Source organism: Solea solea, chromosome 18, assembly GCF_958295425.1.
Source record: "Solea solea chromosome 18, fSolSol10.1, whole genome shotgun sequence".
Taxonomy (NCBI): domain Eukaryota; kingdom Metazoa; phylum Chordata; class Actinopteri; order Pleuronectiformes; family Soleidae; genus Solea; species Solea solea.
This window is the reverse complement of record NC_081151.1, coordinates 16,807,125-16,829,076: the sequence shown is the minus strand read 5'-3', so window position 1 is coordinate 16,829,076 and position 21,952 is coordinate 16,807,125. Positions and strand designations below refer to the sequence as shown.

At 38.2% G+C, this 21,952-nt stretch overlaps 2 protein-coding genes across 6 annotated transcripts in view; both read left to right on the top strand.

The window, feature by feature from the left end:
* Positions 1-788, top strand: part of actn1 (actinin, alpha 1) — a 65,638-nt gene extending 64,850 nt beyond the window's left edge. For all 5 annotated transcript variants that reach the window (XM_058614558.1, XM_058614556.1, XM_058614560.1 and 2 more), the window contains one exon: positions 182-788. In XM_058614558.1, coding sequence (XP_058470541.1) covers positions 182-340 — 159 coding nt within the window. In that variant the 3' untranslated portion in view covers positions 341-788. The remainder of the gene's footprint in view (positions 1-181) is intronic.
* A 1,094-nt stretch (positions 789-1,882) lies between these two features.
* LOC131444345 (cytochrome c oxidase assembly protein COX16 homolog, mitochondrial) lies at positions 1,883-7,470 on the top strand. Its single transcript, XM_058614566.1, has 4 exons — positions 1,883-2,026; positions 3,057-3,134; positions 5,446-5,514; positions 6,385-7,470. The coding sequence occupies exons 1-4, from the start codon at positions 1,967-1,969 to the stop codon at positions 6,496-6,498; spliced, it is 321 nt and encodes a 106-aa protein (XP_058470549.1). The 5' UTR covers positions 1,883-1,966; the 3' UTR covers positions 6,499-7,470.
* Positions 7,471-21,952: the final 14,482 nt, after the last annotated feature.

The following is a 21,952-nucleotide window of genomic DNA, read 5'->3' as shown; positions in this document are numbered from 1 at the left end:
AACAAAGCAGCATCTCTTCATCTCAAAGCTGGTCTTCAAGCTTGTTGCAAGTTTGTAGAAACATGATGGTTAAAGATGGCGCCCTCTGGAAACCTTAAGCACATACAATTCTGTCTTTCATGTCTTACGGTTGATATTCTAACGAGACAGAGTGTCATTTTGTTTCTCTCGTCCTCGACAGAACTACATTTTAGCCGACGAGCTGCGCCGGGAGCTTCCTCCAGATCAGGCGGATTACTGCATCGCCCGCATGGCGCCCTACACCGGCCCTGACGGCGTCCCCGGAGCCCTCGACTACATGTCATTCTCTACCGCTCTGTACGGGGAGAGTGACCTCTGAACACTCTGTCAGTCGTCCTGACTCAGGACCACCAGCCTACGTGCTCCGATCACCGCCACATCCTCCAGCTCCCCCCCTCGTCACCGCGCTTTTCTCCTACTGCGCTCCTTTTTTGTACGTCTCTGGCCTTATCTTTTTTTTTTTTTTGTCACTATCCTCTGTCTTCTCCTCCACCTCCATCCCTGTCCAACCTCGTCACTGCTCCTTCACACTCTGTGTCTCCGTTGTATTTGCTTCCCATGCAGTGCAGCAGCTCTCCAGGTTTACAAAGAGGGAGAGAGAAAAAACTTTTGTTTCTCTTTGTTTTTATTTTCTTGTTGTCATTGTTTTTTCTTCATAAAATGAATAAAGTTAACATATTTTATTATACTGAACAAAAAAAAGGTATTTTTCTTCACCTGATTGAAAATAAGTGACAAAAATTGTAATAAAGAGAAAAATTGCTATACTTTCTCCTCTTATTCTCTGATCTCATTTGGGCTTTAATTGAGTCAAAACCACTTAAAATTGCACTTATTGTAGAAAAGCATCATCATGTATGCTTCTCTATGTCCCTGGAAAAGCAGGTAAGACAGAAACAACACTTATTAAAGTGATAGTGGTCGTTATTGCCCTGTTACTGTTTTAACACAGCTTAATATTTATATTATAAGGTGAATTTTACAAATGTATGTATAATGTAACTTGGATAGAAATTGATTATCATAGAAGTTGTGGATGAATTAAGTAATTGATTGATCAATTAATTGTTGCAGCCCTAATGAAGACATTTTCGGAAAAAAAAACATACTAATACACTATGGAAATTTAAGTATTCTGGGGTTCTGTATATGTACTAGCTTTATTTAACAAAAGAAACACATTCATTGAGATTAAAATAAAATTTTCAAGAAGGAATTAGCCTTGAATCATTACCAAAATGAGCACCAACAGGAGAGGCATACAAGGCAAATGCTTGGGGCCCCGAAGAAACCCCCCACTCAAAACACACTGACCAACATGAGCCATGTCCTAGACTGACCTGCGAGTGGCAGTAATGAGCCCCTCACTAAAACCATTTTTAGGGTGTACAGGTGAGGAATGTGGCAAGTGATAGTAAAGGGCCCCAATTGGCTTCTCTGCCTGGGCCCCCCGGAGTCTAGGATCGCCTCTGTTTACAACAACAGCAGCTGAAATGTGACGCACACCTGGATGTATCTGTTGCATCCACGGTCTGTTGTCACTGGAGCCCAGAAGCTGCAGAGATAGTAGGAAAAACACTGAAATATGCTGTGATATAATAAAGTAAATAAAACTCAAATTAATTTAATATTTTTAAGGCAGAAATGTGGATGTAAAATGTGATTGACAAACGCGAGAAACGACCGAAAAAACCCCTGAATGTTCGTTTAGTATTTTTCAGATCAGACATTAACAACATATCACACAGAGAAATGTAAAACATACTATCCAGTTTTCCTATAATAGTTTTTTGGAAGTACACGAAATATATCGGAACCTTAATCTGACCCATCGTTCCAGGCGGACATTTTTGCACACCGGACCGTTATCAGGAAGCGCGTCCCGGCTGTGACCTGTTTCGTCAGTTTTCATCAGTAACATGGAATAAAGCTGGAATAAAGAATCATGTTTAAATTAAATCTGTTGCAGAAAAACAGGACGTTCAGATATGGAGTTCCTATGCTCGTAAGTAACTTTTAATATCACGTGTTTGCGGCAAATAAACTGCTAATCTTGGTAGCAAACACTCCTGCTAGCAAGTTAGCTATTTCATGATACAGGATAATATCATGAGATAGAGAAGCAGTATGTGGCCTAATTTAACTTTTATTTTGTGTAGATGTAGATACATATATATGTATATAATCGTTATGTAACCAAGGCATGGTTATCATTGTTATGTATAATTATCGTTCGTTTTCATTTTACAATGTTAGTTAGTTTTATAACACACAATTCAGTTTCAGTTAGTTATCGTTTTTAACCCTATTTTTTATTTTTATTTCAGCTAACGGGAATGTTTTTTCGGTTTTAGTTTTCGTTATTTTGTTAGTTTTCGTTAACAATAATAACACTGAACCAGGGGAATCCGACTGAGAGCAAGACTCTTAATTACAATGGTGCCTTATAATACATTCTTTTGTATAATAGAAGCTTCACAATAATATAAATATGAAGTTAACATTGGTGCTCAAAATAACAAAACAGCACAGTTATAAGACACAAAACTGACACAAATAGACCCACTATGTTTATGACTTATTAGTTTTTATTATGTTTAAAGGTTAATCGAGTAACCGTTTAGTCCATAAAATGTTAATCAGTGCTTCTCAACCCTGTAAATGATGATGGTCTTTTTAGATCTTTAAAAACACTCTAAATATAAATAAATAATTCATAAAAAAAACATTCATTGATTCTCAAAAAAGTTGTTGATTAATTTAGTAATTGATTAATAATGGAGTAATTGTTTCAGCCCTAATGTTTATAAAATTAAAAATATTCATGATGAATTTATTAGTTTTGTCATGACAGTGTTTAATTGTTACATGTTTTTCAGGCTATATGTAGACATACTTTAAAATGTATTGTCATGTTATGATTTTAGACTTATTTCCATAACTTGTGAACGGTCCCTGAATGTTACTGTATACATTTACATAGTCGAAGTATTTCAAAGCAATTAATGGGACTTGTATGTTGTTGTTTTGTCCAGTTGCTGGTAGTCGGAGGTTCCTTTGGCCTGAGAGAGTTCACACAAATCCGATATGATTCCCAGAAGATCAAAAGGAAGGTTTGTAGTCATTTATTGTAATGTTGCACATCCAGTCAATGTGGTTATAATTAATGCTGTGCATCAGCATAAAAACTGTTAAAATTAAGCTTCCATACAAGCAGTCAAGGGTCAGTCTGTGCACACACTGTGGAAACACTCCTCCCTGTGGTCACAGCCATAATTGCACCTGCAGGTGAAATATTCTTAATGTAGAGAAAATAGTTCAGATATAGCGATGACCTGCTGAAATCTCACAGTTTCTGTCAGACTGAAACACTCATTAATTTCAAAAATCCACTGCAGGCACATGTTGCTGTGAGACGCCAAGAGTGAGTCAGTACATGAGCTCTAAGTGAGAACATGCTCCAGCAATTCATTAAATGACAGAGCCAGTTCATTAACATGACAGAAGACCGACTCTTTATTAGAAGGCATTACAGTCTGATGAGTTGGCTTCAAGGGCAATGTCGCTGATTGTTGCTGTTTTGCTGTCACAAACACTGATGCAAGTCATCTGGGCAGGAGCCAGACGGCAGCAGCATCTTTTCTTATTACTGTCTATGAGATACAGCACTAGACAGAGAAAGGGCGGGGGGGGGGGCATCATGCCTCAGGCACCATTCTTTTGTCACTGCTGCCCCCACACGACTCACTCTTCAGACTGTCTCATCTGTGGAGTGAAGATTCACCTCAGCGGTGTGTGAGTGTGTGTACACACACTTTTCTGATTCAAACCTATCTTTATGAGGACGTTTTGGCTGGTCCTTACAATATTATTGATCTTTTTTGAGGGTTAAGACTTGGTTTTAGGGTTGGAATTAGGTTTAGAACCTAAGCAGAACCTAATTTCTGAGTAACTGGTTAAGTTTAGGGCAAAGATTTAAATTGTGGTTAGGTTAGGGTTAGACATTATAACTGGTTATAGTTAAGATTAGGGATAGCGCTTTGTTCAGGCTGTCAGTGCAGTGTCCTAAGAAAAATAGCTGTACAAACCTGCACGCGTGTGTGTGTGGGAACACATAATAAATGTCATTTATACATTTTTTACACACATGCATCGAGCAGCACAGCAGCTGTGAGGTAAACGTGGTGCTGATAATCCAATGTCTTTGCTCGGATGACTTTTATCACTATATGTTGTTGTGTGAGACTGATTAACTCGACCACATCCATGTTTTGGTTGCTTAGCATGACCCTTAAGTGATGCTTCTTCCCTTCATGTTTTTCCATACATTTCTGTGCACAAACAAGACAATGTCTTAAAATTAGTCTTTCAAGAAAACTCTCACAGTATAAATAACAGCGTTCTGTGCATCATAAATATTCAGTTTTCTTTGTCTAAATGAATGAGGAGGAGGAGAGCTCAAACTAGCTGCTGGAGGCTTAAGTACAATGTAAAACCACTGAAGAATATTTCCATAGTGATACATCGAAAAATTGCAATATTATAGTCTAAGGATATTTTCTTTCAGTGAGGACACACAGTTAAAACTACGCTGTCGTGCCTTTACTTTGTACTGTTGTCTATTTTTTCTCCCTTGTAATATTTAAATCATTAAAGCCACAGTCTGTGAGTCAGTCACTGTGTGATCCGATTAGCATTTTTCTCTTCAGTGATTTAATTTAGCCTGGAGGCAGATTTGACCTTCATTGCCTTTTCTCCTCTCGTTCCAAGTTTTTTTTTTTTTAATGCTCTAATGTAGATTTTTTTTGTTGTTTATTTATTGAATTTTTGACACTGGCTTGTTGTATTGTAGCATTTAAAACCTCCTCTGTAGCAGGTGTCCAAAGACTTATTTTTGGTTATCAGCTCCCTGGTGGGAATGCTGCAGAAATACTCTTCATATATTATTTATTTGCTGTGGTAATGAAGGTCTAATTAAAAACCAGTCGTGGAGTTTTGAAGTTCATAAGTCACATGAGTAACTGCAGCATTGTTGCTGTGAAATAATAGAACTCATTACAAGTAATGATTCATTTCAATCTTTGTTCTTGGGCAAAAGAATAGTTTTGAATTGCAAACTGCAGCTACAGTAGCTCCACAGGAATCCCGTCTCTGGTGACGTTAGTCCAAATTTTAAAAATAATAAAAACGGAGACATGGTAAGACCCTGTTCAGAGCTTCTGTCCTCCACACAAGAGTTAAGCCTCTTCACGTTGTCTGCAGATGATTTTCTTGAAATAAAACAAAGAAGTACAAACCTCTAATCCCTCTCTGACAACACATTTGCCTTGGTTCTGCTCTGTTTTTGTTTTTCTCTGTTGTAAATTGTGAGCTCCTGATACTTAAAAAGTCCAAAAAACTTTACTTTTTTTTTTGATTTCTCAGTTAGATCCTTCTCTGGAGGCCAAAGTCGATGTTGAGAGGCAGAAAGTCATACTGGAGGAGGAGTACGAGGTAAGAAGAGTAATAATAACGATTAACTTTAGTTCTACCGGTCTTTTCTGGACAGTTACAAAGAAGAGCGATCAGAGTAATTGATACAATAAAGCTGGAGAATAAAAAGAATGTGTATATATATATATATATATATATGTATGTGTCTATATATATATATATATATATATATGTGTCTATATATATATATATATATATATATATATATATATATAAAAAAGTCCAAGTTTAGGCAGAGTAAAAAAAACTGGCTGTCTTAAAGCTACAGTCGGCGGGATCGGCAGACAAATGGAGCTGCGGCTGTATATGAACACAGCTACTTGGTGGAACAATCAATATGAGTTGTATAAGCCTAGTTCTTATGCGAAAGGGGTTTTTTATTGACTTATTGATCATTAATGCCAAGAATATCTTCCTTACCCCAGCTTTAAAGACAGTGGAGGCACAGTATCCTTTATTTTCTCTCCTGAAAGGCCAGTGAGGAGGAGGAGGAGGGGGTGTCTGTTTCACCAAGTTACAGAATCATCCAAACATAACTCCCTCCCACCTTCACTCACCCTTTGAGTCTGACATCCGGCAGCAGGGGTTGAGTTTCCAAAACTATTGGCGCATCTGATAAGCAGCTGTGAAGTGGCAGTCTGCCTGTCCTCACCATGGTCAGATTCTTCTACATCTGGTCATTGTAAGGTCCATCAAGTGACCCCAGAAGAATCCTGATCCTGATTCACTGTTTTGCAGTGATGAAAAATCTAAAATCTGAAAGTCTACTTCAGAATTTTTCCTTTCAAGTACAGAATAATTGGCATCCTGCATTTTAAACATTGTTTTTTTTTTAATTCACACAAACATATGCCCTTTTTCCCTCTGCAGAAGATAAAAGCGGTGAATTTGGAGGAGTGGAAGAACATCCGTGGTCCTCGTCCCTGGGAGGACTCGAGAGACTATCAGGAGCAGCAGCGCTCCAGGCAGAACAAAGAGCACTGAAGCTCAGGGATACGAGGCCGAGCACTGCGGCAGGACGGGCCAGACAAGAATGGACAGTGTCTGTGGCGAAGACACCGCAGAGACCCAATTATCCCGCAAGTCACAGTTGCAGGACGAGACGGGGGCTCAACGTGTTTGGTGTTGGCTTGTTCTAGACTTCTAACCTTTGGAAATAATGTGCATTGTTGTGTTTGTTGTGACGGAAACTGGTTTTAGATCTAGTGACATTTAACCTCTCCTAAACTACTCCGGAACTACGGTGGCCTTCATGTAAAACACTTCTGTTTGTGCTGCTGTGTAAACATTATTATGCTATTGCATAAAAAGTAGGCAACAAAAACAAATCATTGGTATGTTAATGACATTATACACATATTAGGCCACAACCAACTATTATTTTCATAATCAGTTAATCTGGCCAAAATGACTCATGTGTTATAATAATAATTCTTTATTCTATGGTGCAAAGAAACCAGAAGATATCACACTCTGGACCTTTAAAATTAAAGAAATACTCTGTGATTTCAATGCACAAAAGTATAAATGAGTCACCTTTTGTTTGGTTGGTCTCCAGTCTGATCAGGTGTTTGGAACCAAAAATACCAGCAGGTGGCGCATGTGTGTCCTGCTGCTCTGTATCCTACTAACAAAGAAACTATATATATATATATATGAGTGTTTGTACAATCAGTGAATCAAAGTAGGATTTTCATGTCTCAGTAAATTATTGCTACTGATCCAAATTCTGACTTTTTGTTCTTTTTAGATGCGTCGAGTCTCTGTTTACAAGTGAACTGCACTGATTCAGCCGTGGAAAGTACCAGAGAATAAATAACTCGGCAGTCCAGCTTTTCCTCAGGCTTTACACGACGTGACAGTAATCTGTTTCTTTGACAGTTATTACTTTGCAATGTGGTGGATTTATTAAGTTTGGAATGGTAATAGTATTACCTTTTCCCTTTTCTTTGCTCCCATGAAACGAAAACATGATTTCTTTTTTTTTTTTTTTTTTTACTTTTTTACGCTCTGATGGCTTCTCATCAGTATGTGTAAGTAAGTACTGTTCTCTGTGAGCGACGGATTCTTTTTCGTACCGCCTCGTTTCAATGGGCTCGTGAAGTAGGACTGTAATAAATATTCAGGTGCTGAACGTCAGCGACTGGGGATACATTTCCCATCATCACATATTTTCCATGTTCAAGAGTCACTTTAACACCCAGTGTTTCTCAGGTTTAGATATTTATGGCGGTTTAAAAAAAAAAAAAAAGGCCGTATTTCATGAGTGAGGATTATTTCTGCGTGCACAGCTGTGACAGAAATGGATTTTGTGGATTTTTAGTGGCCGTGTTGTCGGGCGGAGCTGCCGCGATTGCCTCTTTTCCACCAAACGGACCTGAATGACAAAGAGGAGCAATCAGGCCGTGTGTCACAGGGTGAGCAGATCACGCCGAGGCTTCTCTCGTGTTGATTAAAGTGTCTGATGTTTCTGCTCTAAATTTAGAGTTGCCACATGTTGGTGCATCTGTAATGTTAGAGGTGAATCACGCGCACTTATTGTGGACGAGGGCCCTCCAGGCTGTTTCTGATTATTGGCACACACACACACACACACACTTAACTCAAACTGCAGTGATGCAGAAACTGCGGTGTTCAGCTTTAGGACAGAACAAATGTTGAATGTGATGGGTTTTTTTTGTCCATGTAACATCAGAATTAGAATGAGAATTGTTTTTTGTTTTTTTTTGCACACACCAAATAGTGATTTAAGTAATAGTTCAGTTAGATCAACATTTCGATTCACACTCCATACCAGATGGTGGCAGTAATGCACCAAACCGCCATAAAACCTCAGAAAAGAAGAAGATATGGTAATGCTTCCCATCCATGTGCTTCCCCTGTGGTCCTGACGTCAGCTAGAGACCTCCGGAATGTTTTGAGTGTAACACACAGGAAATCCGTCTGACCGGACAGAGCTTTGCGCTGAAAAATCTACTTTTCACAGATAAACATCAAAGGTAAGAGCAATTTTTACAGTTGTTGTTCGACTAACCGCTTTCTGTTGGCTTTATTCTTTGGCTTTGAGCCGTGTGGAGTGTGTTTTGGACGAAGTGTCGGAGTGTTAGAACCAGAAATGCGGCGAAATGCGGCCATTGTTCTTCACGAATTGTCTGACTCTGTCATGGTCCCCCAATTGGGGGATTAAGGTCTAGTTCTTATGTGTGTTTTAGCTTATTTTCTTCTCATAATTATTATTATTATTGTTTTTGTTGTTTTTAAATGCTTCTTTTATTGGCTTTTATGTGTGTATTTAAGCCCCCATTAGCCCTCTTATTGTTTTGCATTGTATGTACTGCACTTTGGTCAAACTTGTGGTTTTAAAATGTGCTTTATAAATGAAATTGGATTGGATATTAACATTAACATTAACGTTCACTACAGTCAATTTAGAATGATTAATTAACTTAATCTGTATGTTTTTGGACTGGAGACCTGGAGAGAACTCTCTCACACACACACACATGGGGAGAACATGCAAACTCCACACAGAAAGTTCCTTTTGGTAAAACCTGGATTCGAACCGGTGACTTTAGCCTCAGTCGTCGTTTCTTAAATGTATAATTTGATTACAGATCTGTGCGCAGAGAAGATTCGCAGCTCCCATGCAGACACATAGACTGACCAAGAACTTGAGAGTAACAACAGCAGAGTTTGAGTTTATACCACTGGGAAGAATAAACTACAGACGATGTCTGGACGAGAGGAGACTCTCGAGGTCCATCTTGTCCAAAGGAGGACAAAATGGCTCCTTCTGATTGTGAACATAAAACATTCTGAACGTAGAACAGTCTCTCTTTCAGAGACTGAATTGGGACCCGCTCATGCTGTTTTTTCGTTTTCTATTACACATAGAATAGATAACGTACAACATACACACTCTATCTCCTGAACATATCTCTATTCAAAAATACTATGACAGAAATGGGAGTTTGAACATAAGAAAGTACTTTTGTCATGACTTAAATAGCGTGTAACGCACTAAACACAAATCGAGATAATTTCCAATCCCTGTACCTAATATTTCATCTATTTAAAAAATAGATATTCTGACAGTTTCCAAAAGCAATGTTTAAAACACTACTAATTTGTGAATATAGAAATCCGAGTGAGATAATACACAGTATTCATCATATTATGAAGAATACATATTACATTACTAATTTCAAGATTTCAAGATTCTTTATTGTCATTATGCAAACATAACAAAATTTCCTCCCGAGAGGAATGTTATCTTCTTTAACCTACCATGTACTTGCATCCTTATAATCCACACAAAGTGGAAGCTGCAGGATGTAAAATATTTTTTTCCCCCTATTAAATCATCATGTAGTATTTATCTTCCTGTGTGTGTGTGTGTGTCGGGTGAACTATGTATAACCTCGATAATGACTCACCGCCGCTGTTTTTCCTCACTCATTTGAAGTGACATGAGCATGATACACAGACGATATGTTACAACAAACTCCTACTTCCACCATGGAAATACACCCCGTGTGTAGTAATGGGTCGGTCCATATATGGCCTTAAGTGACCTGTCAGAATTCATGATGTGTCGAAAGCCCAACCCCCTTCTCACTTTGTTTAATTTTTCATTTGAAAATGTAAGAAAATGTCATGAAAGATTCACAGGACGAGGCTAAAAAGGAGGAAATGAAATTCAATATTTACTATGTTGTTCTACGAGGTGGAAATCTAATGAAGCCTTACAAAACAGGAGCCGTGTCAAAGGTTAAAGTTCTGAGCCCGTGCGACACAGTCAAAAGAAGGACAGACAGAATTGGTCTTTGACATTCATCTGTCCCTTTACTCGTCCACTGGCTCCTCCTGATACAAGATGACATAATTGAGTGCAAACTCTTAATGACTCAAGAGAAAACAATTGAACAATTCATTATGGGTTAGCTACGGTGTTTAATGCATGAAGTGAGAGAGTGAGGACACAACTAAGACACAAACGACAACAAGACGTAAACAAACAACCACACAAACAAATTCATTTCACACATAAAAGGCCAGAGTTGATCATTAAAAGTCTGGACAGACACACTAAAAGGACATTTTCACCTTTTGTAAGACATTTGACAGAGGAACGGATCAATAGAAAATAACAGAGAATAATCAATAACGATAATAATCGTGTGTGTGTGTGTTTAGTCTCACATAGTAAAAGGCTGTGAACAGTGAGAGGTTCAACCTTCACTTCCTCAGCTGACTCACTGAAATGTCACACAATCAAACCATAAAAAATAGACTTCTCTTGCACAGAGGGAGGAGGAGAGCGAGCGAGCGAGCGGACAAGTGACCCCTGTGTTTATTTTATTTAGTCACTCTCTCTCTCTCTCTCCCATTCTCTCTCTTTGCTATAAATAGACAGACGCTTGGCAGCTGAGGGGGAGTCCACGCAGAACAAATGCACCCCCTGGCTGTTTCACTTCATTCTCCACATAATGAGCCAGACAGAACGTGCACAGATCGCTGCCGTCACTTCCACTCTCCCCAGGACGGAGGCCGGGGGCCACGCGTTGCCATGGAGAAGTGGCTGTTGGGCAGATGCGGGGGCCAGAGGTGTGTGTGTGTGTGTGTGTGTGTGTGTGTGTGTGTGTGTGTGTGTGTGTTAGACCGAGACCCTCAGATGAGCTAACCTTTTCAACTTGATCTCCCACCATCTCTTCCTTAGTTCCACTCCCTCTTGATTCAAATGTAAATTTTATATAATTTTTTTTTTTAATATAAAATGTATATAAAAGCATAAACAAACAAATAGAAAAACAAACATACACTAACCCATGATTTTACCAGCAACAGATCCTTATTATGGGAAAACAATGAGAAACGTTCCCTGAAGGTTTTCCCCAGGTTCTCCTGAGGTTGTTGTAATGTTAGTTTTTGGTTGCACATTTGGTTCCCAGGATGTACCCCTAATGTTACTTTTCTACAACCTTCATACAACCTTTAGAGCACGTTCTTTAAAGGTTCCCACTTTTGTCACAACCTTTAGAGAACGTTCTCTTTTGGTTCCCAGAACGTTCCCCTAACAAAAAAAGGTATTGATACTATTTCTCTCCAAAGTCCATAGAGAAAATCAGCGATTTTACATCATGGCACACAGGAGTTGTCGATCTACTAGTTCACATGTGTTTTCTTGCGACTTCAATGTTGGAAATCCTTTGTTTTTATTCGCCAAAATGACAGAAATTTAACAAATGAGGCAGCAGTAGAGCAGGAGCTTGTGTGTTATTACTAAATCTCTCTATGGAATTTGGTGCGGGAGAGTGAGCGATTTATAAAGTGAAGTTTCCATCTGGAAATCATACAACCAAACATGTTTTTTTTTGCCATTTATTAAATAAAGACAGTGGTTTTAGATGAAATTCAAGTTAAAATCTGACTAAATGAAGAAAGAAAACCCCTTAATTACTCCCTTTTGTCTTACACCCCAACATCTTAAGGCACAGGGAAGAGATGAGTGTCCAGTGTCCTCCACTCGTCTTCAGTGTCTCTGATGTAACACAGTCAGTGAGGGTATTCCTCTCTCGTCCATCTTTTACCGCAGATATATTCCAGACCAGTGAACCACTGAATGTTCAGCTCCAGTAGCTGCAGCTGCAGACGAGCCACTCTCCGTTTCACTAGCTCTGCTACATGTGTGCAGACGCTGGACTCTACATGGATATTATTGGAGCTGAAGGCACATGCAGTGTAAATGCAGTTTTATTTATGAGCTGTCGGGGTTTTCATTTGAGGAGAGGGTTTATTGGTGCGGGGAGGGTCAAGGTCATGTATCGTGTGTGTATATATATGAAGGAATGAATAAGCAGCTCTTCTTCTCCAGTGTGATTATGTTGCTACCAACCAGTCAAGGTGATGCATCTGAAAGATGGGATGACTGATGTTGTGATGCTGCACCTTTAAAAACTAAGCTGTATCTGTTCGGTGAGACCATCTTACAGGTTGTAGTCTGAGTAGAGTGTCCTCTTGACTATTTTTTATTTTTAAAGGTCATTTTTGCCTTCATTGGACAATAAAGTGAAGCATGAAAAGGGGAAGACACGCAGCAAAAGCACACAGGAACCCAGGCTCTACCAACTTGAGCAGTTTTTAGTTGAAAGAAAAGTGTGTGTGATCCAGGTATTACTCATGTTTTGGGAACCACACTCTCCCCTAGCCACTTCCTCCCAGGCCAGCCGAGAGATATAATCCCTACAGTTTGTCCTAGATCGGCCTCGAGGTCTCCTCCTGGAAGGAGATGCCCGAAACGCCTCCCAGGGAGGCATCTAGGAGGCATCCTAACCAGAACCACCTCAGTTCGCTCCTCTCAATGTAAAGGAACAGAGGTTCTATTCTGAGTTTTTTTTAATTTAGTAATAGATAACTTTTTCATCGCAAACACATTTCATTCGTGAACTAAATATCATTCCATGTCAACACAGGATGCTTTTATTTTGAAATTCTGTGAAAAATCCATTGTTGCAATATTGCTCACCCTGACCAGTGACGTGCGGTAAAGTAAAATACTAACGATTAAATAAAATCAATTTGACCACTTGACTGTTTTCTGTATGATTTTAACATTTCTATGGTCAAAATACATGACCATACATGATTTTCAATTTTAATAATATAAAAAAGAGATTAAAAAAAAACATTTAAATTTTACAAAATCGAATTTGACCTTATATTAATAAATAGACTTTTGTTTTTCTTGCTATCATATTGTTGAACAGTATGGAATTGATTAACGCTCAATTAAAAGCTTTTAAATCAACTAAATGTTTCAATTAAGGTCAAAATTGAAATATAAGCTTCTATTTTTTTACAGTATGGGGTCAAAAAATTAAGTCTCCACAATGTACATGATCACATGTCAGGACCAGTAGTTCTCATGGTGACCAAATTGTGGTTAGGTTAAATCATGGTTAGGCATTAACTGGTTATGGTTACAATTAGGGATAATGCTTTGTGTAGGCTGTCCAAATGAATGGAAGTCAATGCAGTTTCCTAAGAAGAATAGCTGCACAAACCTGTGTGTGTGATTGTAGTGTGTAAGAATATTTAATTGTGAGCTGAGTGAATTTTTTTACGGTTTAAGTTGAGAGGGTATAAATCTGTTCACGTATTATGAGGTCTTATTAGGTACTTTTTAAAATCCCAATCCTGTACATTGTAAAATATTGTCATCAACATTCCACGGTGTCAAATCAAATAAAAATAATTATATGGTGGGGAAAAAAAAAGGAATATTTTTCATCATCATCTTGTGAAGATTTAGATTCATATGCTCGTCATTGCGCCAGTAATGAACTGCTGTCGCACTGCTTCAGTTCTGACAAATTTATGTTTTAATTACTCACACTTTGAGTTACCTGGATTTTTCTTTCTCACCATTAGACAGACATCTCTGACTGGAAACTTGGCAACACTTGTAAACCTCTCACTCACTCTCTCACTCTCACCGTCTTAGCACAAACAAGTATTGGACACGAAAATCACTATTTTCTTGTTTTGATGTTGCTATTTCTTTTCCCTTTTTCCGATAAACGCTCACAAATGTATGTGGAACTTAATGATATTTACACCCTTACACAAGAAACAGTAAAACTGTCCACATAGGCTGAGATAAACTTGTTTTTTTTGGGTTTAATACACAAAGAACTGTAGTATGAGTATGTGGGTGATATAAATAACATTTATTTTCAATAAAGGCGTCGTGGGAAAAGGAAGGTATTTTGCGTCGGTAATGAGGGGGTGATTCGAATTCTACCTCTCAATATTTCATACTCGTCAACGATACTAACGACTACGTTATCTATTTTGTCTTGGAATGTGCAAGGACTAAACTGCTTAAGTTTCATTGATAAAAATCAATGTTGATGTAGCACTCAGTCAGGAATCACATCTTAAAAATGAGTCTGCAAAGAGTTTTAGCAACCCTAAGTATGAAGATGTAGCCTCATCCTCCGCAGACAATAACACAAAGAGGCGTTTTAGTAGTAATCAGACGCTCACGGGACATGAATATTTATGACATTAAAGGTAGGATTGCCTTCATTAAGGCAACAATGTCAAATATGACAATAGTGCTTATGCTCCTGCTAATTATGACAATTGATTCTACTTAACATTATTTAATTTACTAATGAAACTATCACACTATTATCTAGTTATTGGGGCCGGTATGAATACTATAATCCAAGGGTGTCAAACTCAAATGGCGTGGGGGCCAATGAGTATCTAGTCTGGTCATAAAATTAAAACACAGTATTCCACCATGATATCACCACAGATTTTCAAAGTAAAAGTTCTTGTTTAGATACAATATTAACATATTTAAGATGGAAAATAAATCTATTATTATTAACATGGACAACCAAACAAGCTCATATATGTAATGTAATTGTGAATGTAATACATTTATTGATGTGATAATTACAACCAAATTCTAAAAAAAAACTGTTAGCATATATTCTATATTCTATCACCTCAGCCACACCCACTGTGTTCAAAGGAGAAGGTTGTCATGTGCCATGATTGGGCCGCATGTAATCAATTAGGGAGCCACATGCGGCCCATGGGCCGCCAGTTTGACACCGCTGTGGATCTGAAGTTGGACAAATCCAACCCTTCAGTGGGCAGTGCCCAATTATCATGCCCTAAGGCTCTGCGATGTATCAGACCTGAGTTTGATGGATATATGGCGTTTCTACAATCCCGGAGTTAAGGAATATACCTTTATCTCCCACAGACATAAATCTTATTCGAGAATATATTATATATTTATTTCTAACATATTGTGTCCTGCAGTCCAGTCAGCTGACATTACTTTAGCCTCTCTCTCTCTGACCATCATGCAAATTACTGCTAAACTTTTATTACCAACCACTAAGAAAAAGGCGATATTTTGGAGATATCAATTTTTTTGCTTGAATCCAAGCTGCAAGAATTTTATCTCACTCAATTTGGAATTGGTGGAAGATTTTTATGTTTGTTTGGGAACCTATTGTTTGGGTTACTTAACCTGATTCATTTCTAAATCGGTCGCGTCTATAAAATATGGTTGAGTTGGAGAGACGGCTGGCGTCCTTGGAAAAAGCACAACGAAGCGCTTTCAGATCAGAGCAGATCATCTTCGTCTGGTAAAAAGCGAACTTAATGCACTTTTTAGAGTGGATGCTGAGTTCCTAATCAAAAGGTCAAGAGAACATTACTTTAATGGCAGTAGGCCCTCTCATGAGAGCATAGGGTGTGCATTTCTGCAATACAATCTGCAGGTGGCAACATACTTACTATTCCAACTGAAATTAATACAGCTATCTCATGCTTCTATAAAAAACTTTATACTTCCGAAATGACATTCAACAGGGATACTTCCTCGACGACTTAGACTTGGACAAATTGTCTCGCTCAAAACCAGCCGCCTTAGGTGCAGATATATAATTTTTTTTTTTTATATAACTTATTTTTTATTAATTTCAACAGTTACAGTCACAGGGCAAAAAATAAATAAAAAAACAAGACATTTATTGCAATGATCCGTCCCTTTCTCGTTATAAGGGTCTTAGTGTCCTGTGGTGGCGTCCTCTTCTGTCCTCCTGTAGTCAGTCCATTTTTCCCATTTTTCATCAAATTGTGTTTCCTGTAGTCTTAATCTGTGCGTGAGTCTCTCCATTACAAATATTTCCTCGACAGTGCACACCCACTGCTCCCCAGTTGGCGGTTCCATTTTATACCACAGTCTGGTGGTTGATTTTTTGCTTGCCGATAAAAGTACTTTAACTAAATATTCGTCTTCCTTTAGTACTATGTCATGTGTCCAATATCCCAAATACATAATTTTACAAGTTTTGGGTATCTGGTATCCCATAATTTGTGCAGATATATCTTTAAAAGAATTATGGGATGCAGTAGTCCAGATGGTATTCCCAGTGAAATTCGGTTGAGTTTTGGCCTGAATTGGATCCTACGCTTATATTGATAACTACATCAATTGCAAAGGGCTATTTTTCAAAGCAAACAAAAACGGGCTTCAATATCACTTCTTCTTAAAAAAAACATAAAGATCCAATATTATGTACTAGCTATCGTCCAGTTTCATTGATCAATACAGATATGGAGATAGATGCTAAGGTATTGGCACGTCGTCTTAATAAACTTTTAGGAAAACTTATTCACTGTGATTAAACTAGGTTTGTGAATGGTCGTTTCAGTTCAGACAAATTTAAGAAGGCTATCGCATATTCTACACTTTACCCTGGACTCTCGTGATTCTTCATTTGGAATTTTAACTTGACACTGAAAAGCCATTTGATAGACTTGAATGGAACTATCTCTAGGCTGTATTAGATCATATGGGACCCTTTATTGATTATATTAAAATCCCGTTATCAGGTGATCTCTGTTTAATTTAGAGACGCTCTAGTCAAGGATGCCTGTTGTCTGTCCTATTATTTATTTTATCTCTTGAGCCCTTGGCTCAAAAAGTACGCCAATCCAATAATATCATCCCTATTACAATAAATTCCACGAGTCATCATATCACTATATGCAGACGATATACTCCTATTTATCAGTGAATTATCAGTCGCTTCCCCATATATTTAAGTTATTTGCAGATTTTAGTCGTATCTCTGGATACAAAATAAACATGCACTTCTACTATGAATATACAATTAATAATAACGGGGAGGATCTGACCCAATTTAATATTCCGGTTGTCAAACAATTTAAATATTTAGGAATCGACATCTTTCCCGAGTTAGAAGCTACTGTTGATAATAATACTGTATGTTTGGATAAGATTTGGACAATTTGATGGTCTCTCTACTGTTTCCTTCTTCTTCACTGGTTTATGTGAGCAGAGCTGTTCTCTATGACTGCTTTCAAACCCAAAGCGGTGCAAGATGGCTGCCTCTGTAAAGCAAGGCCCTTGTTTAAAGTACACAAAAGGCTCATTATAGGGCTTTGAAAACCAAACTAACTTTTAATTTTAAGCGATCACACACTTATACAAACACTTGAGTCATAATTAAATCTCTGCTCATAAACGCTCTTAAATAATTCACACTGACCTTTTTAAAAGCAGTCAAAATCTGACATATCTTCACAACGGACGGCAAGGATTTGAGTAAAATAGTGTTTTATTTAATACACGATTCCAATAAACTGACTTTTGTTGTATTTGACTGCTGTGTCCCTCCATCCCATGTCTCTTTTCCACCGAGTCCTCAGGGGACTTTGCTCTGTGTCTGACTCCCACCATCACAGATCACACCCCCACTGGTGACAGGAGCTGCACCTCCAGCCTCCGGGTCCTTGGATCCTGATGTAAGGAGACTCCGTTACCTTTCTCATTTCACAACTTCACTATTCATTACCGGCTGTTGTAAGCGGCTGTCGCCCAGAGGTGATGTCAGTGTTAAATCCCCTGATGACCTCTCCCTCCTTCCTTCCCTCCCTCCTTTTTCCTCGGCCTGGCACCATGTATCACTGCCTCTCTCTCTGTTTCAGTCATTTCAGTTTGAGCCCACAAATAATCTGCATGTGGAAAGTGCTGAAGGATGCAACACAGAAAGAAAGAAAGAAGACGAGGGAGGGAGTGAAAATACGAATCCCAAAGTGCGAGTGCAGCACTCTTCTCCGTTGCTATACGGTTTCATTCCATGCTCCAGATTTGTTTTGCAGCATGCCAACGTTTTAATGAAACTGAAGCAGGGGCTCCACTGCCGTCAGGCAGACTGTGGCGAGAGCAGGTGGGAGAGGATATGAGGGTGAAGTAGCTTTACTTTTTACACAATCAATGCAGCCAGTCAGTTTCAGAGCTGTGGCCGTCAAACCTCTGACCGCCACTCCTCACGGTGGGGGAGCAGGAGTTCCTGCCTCCACCGGTTCCCCTGCAAATCAGAAACCATTAATTAACCATTAATGTGTCCAACCGTGATCTTCATGCTAATTACTTTACATGGAGATGGTGGTGCAGGATTGTGGGAGGGTGTGGTGGTGGTGGTGGTGTTCGGAGCTGCCCGGCCAGATTGGACAATGTCCCCCCTCAAGTCCGTTTGGAAAGTGGTTGTTTTTTAATTTCATATTTGAGTTTAACAAGCGTGAAAATCTAAGCTGGGACTTTGTAATTAATATCTGACCCAACTTCACAACTTCTTCACATACACATGTACTCAATAGCCATTTTATTAGGCACACCTGTTCAACCTCTTGTTGAAGCAAATATCTAATCATGAGAGCATCTCAATGCATTTAGACCTGTATATATCATCAAGGCAGAGTCAATAGATGTATTAGATTGACCTCAAAACTGTGAAATTATTGTGTTACAGTGGCTTGTTTTCTGGCTATTTACAACTCTTTAAATATAAGTTAGAAGATATTACATGAAAAGCCCAATATTCAGGTCTCACACTCGCGGCCCTCAATTAACTCCATGCAGCCCGCCACTTGATATCAAGTTAAAATGATTTATTGATTAATTTTGCCTCATAAATGTTTTATTTTATGACAAACTGTATGTTGTTCCATACCAAAACAAACACTTTTATTTGGAAATGAATATCATTAATATATGCTATTTTATGCTCATGTTTTGAGACCCCTGCTTTATTAGCTGCATGTTCCACCCTGAACGAAAAGAAACAAAGACTGATTCATGTTGTTTATTTGTGGATTAATGCAAATTCATTATTGATTAATTGCTCGCTAATTTAAAATACACGTCAAGACTTCTATTAATTTTGCATACAGTTCTGTTGGCTAATGAGATTCTGTACCACACTGACAGACTTTGTAATTAAAATCTGAGCAAACTGATTTTTTTTTTTTCTGTTTTGCGCATACACTCAACAGCCATTTTATTAGGTACACCTGTTCTCAACCTCTTGTTTTAGCAAATATCTAATCATGAGAGCAGCTCATTGCATTTAAAAATAGTCAATGCAGAGTCCACCTATAGATAGATGGACTCAAAATTGTGAAATTATTGTGTTACAGTGGCACGGTTTCAGGCACATATTAGCTGGAAAGCACAATAAACATGTAAATAAGAATAAGATGTTTTTATAGGTTGGTATTTTTGAAAATGTAGGTTTTCTTCAGAGGAGACAAAAAAGTCAAAAGGTCTGTTTTACCTGTAAACAGAGATTGTAACAATGTTCACTCTGGCAGGAGCTTTTCCAAAATCTGCATTTTCACAAACCTTACCCAAAGTTAGCATGTGTATGAAAGGTCCAAACGCAAAAAAATACGCACCTACGTGTGGACTTGACCCGAGACGACCTGCTGAAGTTCAAACCAGGCATCAGAATGAGGAAGAAAGGTGATTAAAGTGACTTTGAATGTGGCATGTTGGTGTCAGTTGTCTGAGAGTTTAGAAAACTGCTGATCGACTGGGATTTTAACTCTCACCTATTGCTAGAATATCCAGTGAGCAGCAGTTCTGTGGGTGAAAAGGCCTTTTTGATGCCAGAGGTCAGAGGAAAACAGCCAGACTCCTTCAAAATAATAGTAACAGTAACTGTAAATGCCCAAGAGTTGCTCAAAAATCTAACATCTCTGAACACACAACACAAAAAACATGGAAACAAATGGACGACAGAAAGTTGCACTCCTCGCATTTAGTTTAGTTTATTAGTTTGATTTATATCAGTCATCTCACAAAAAAAGACAGAACAGCAACAAAAAAGATAAACAACACAAATATTCAAAATAAAATGACCGTAAAGGGGTAGAAACTTGATTATAGAGGTCTCAAACTTGCAGTCCGAGGGCCCACTTCATGCGGCCCGCCACTAAATATCAAGTTAAAATTATTTATAGATTAATTTTGCCTCATATATGTTTTATATTTTATCTATATATATATTTATAACTATATGTCGTTCCATACAAAACAAACTATTTTATTTGGAAATGAATATCATTAATATGATCTGTTTTTTTGCCCTCTAATGAATAGTTGTTTTTCAAAAAGTTTGACTTCTTTTTACCTGTCTGACCACACTGGACGCTCACTGACCCCCAGGTCACCCCTGCTTTATTAGCTGTTCAGTGTACCTAATAAAATGGCCTGTGACTTTCCATTCCACCCTGAACGAAAAGAAACAAAGACTGCTTTGTGTTGCTTAGTTGTAGATTAATGCAAATTCATTATTAATTGCTCGCTAATTTAAAATACACGTCAAGACTTGTATTCATTTTACATACAGTTCTGTTTGCCCTGGCACTTTTAGGGATTTTCCCACAATGCTTCAGGCCTGTGTGATGCTGTAATTAGAGATGGTGGCAGTGTCAACATCCTCCGTCTCTGGAGCTTCTTCTGTCTTGTCAGCAGTGGTTATGGGTGATTGTGCTGCAGCAGAGACTGCTGTTCCCACTGAAGCTCATTATCTGCCGGCTACTGATGCATCTAAGTGACGATGGAAGATTATTGGGTTGTGCAATGCGAGTGCAAGAAGGGACAAAATAAGACACATAAAGATGGGGAGGGTGAGTCTGAGCGCTTGGAGCTCCAGATGAGGAACTGTGTAAGGGAACAGCTTAATATTGTGTATTTCTTGATTAATATAATGTGTAATTAACATTTTTTAATGGGAATTTTTATTTTAATGGAGCATTATGCACCAAAACTCAACAACAAACAGCACATCATTTTCACACTTTGATTAAAAGTCTGGAAATGTAATATAATTCCCTTAAGAATGTATACGTGTGTAATTGCTTTGTCATAAAAATCTAATCAAATTCAGTTTAGGGCCCCACAAATGCTTGGGCCAGTCCTGCCATTAGGCGTCACTAACTCTTACACACCGGATCATTCGATTATTATTATTGTTATTGTTATTATTTTATTTATTTTTTACAAAATGCTAAGGCTGTAAACGTTGCCTGGTTTCTGTCATGAGTGTTTGTTTCTCTCTCTAAACCTCACATTTCTACAGTGGCCTGGAAGTGCAAATCACCAACACATAGTAAAACACAACATATCAACTAAAACACAACAACATTAACTGAAACACAACATTAACTATGACACAACAACATTAACTGAAACACAACAGCATTAACTAAAACACAACAACATTAACTGAAACACAACAGCATGAACTAAAATGCAACAACATTAACTGAAACACAACAACATTAACTGAAACACATTAACTGAAACACAACATTAACTGAAACACAACAGCATTAATTGAAACACAACAACATTAACTGAAACACAACAACATTAACTGAAACACAACATTAACTGAAACACATCAACATTAACTGAAACACAACAACATTAACTGAAACACAACAACATGAACTAGAACACAACATGAACTGAAACACAACATTAATTGAAAACACAACATAATCTGAAACACAACAACATTAAATGAAACAC

Coding starts and splice junctions, on each gene's coding strand:
- LOC131444345 (XM_058614566.1), top strand. CDS start 1,967: ATGTTTAAATTAAATCTGTTGCAGAAAAACAGGACGTTCAGATATGGA. Junction 2,027..3,056: donor GATATGGAGTTCCTATGCTC/GTAAGTAACTTT, acceptor TGTTTTGTCCAG/TTGCTGGTAGTCGGAGGTTC. Junction 5,515..6,384: donor TACTGGAGGAGGAGTACGAG/GTAAGAAGAGTA, acceptor TTCCCTCTGCAG/AAGATAAAAGCGGTGAATTT.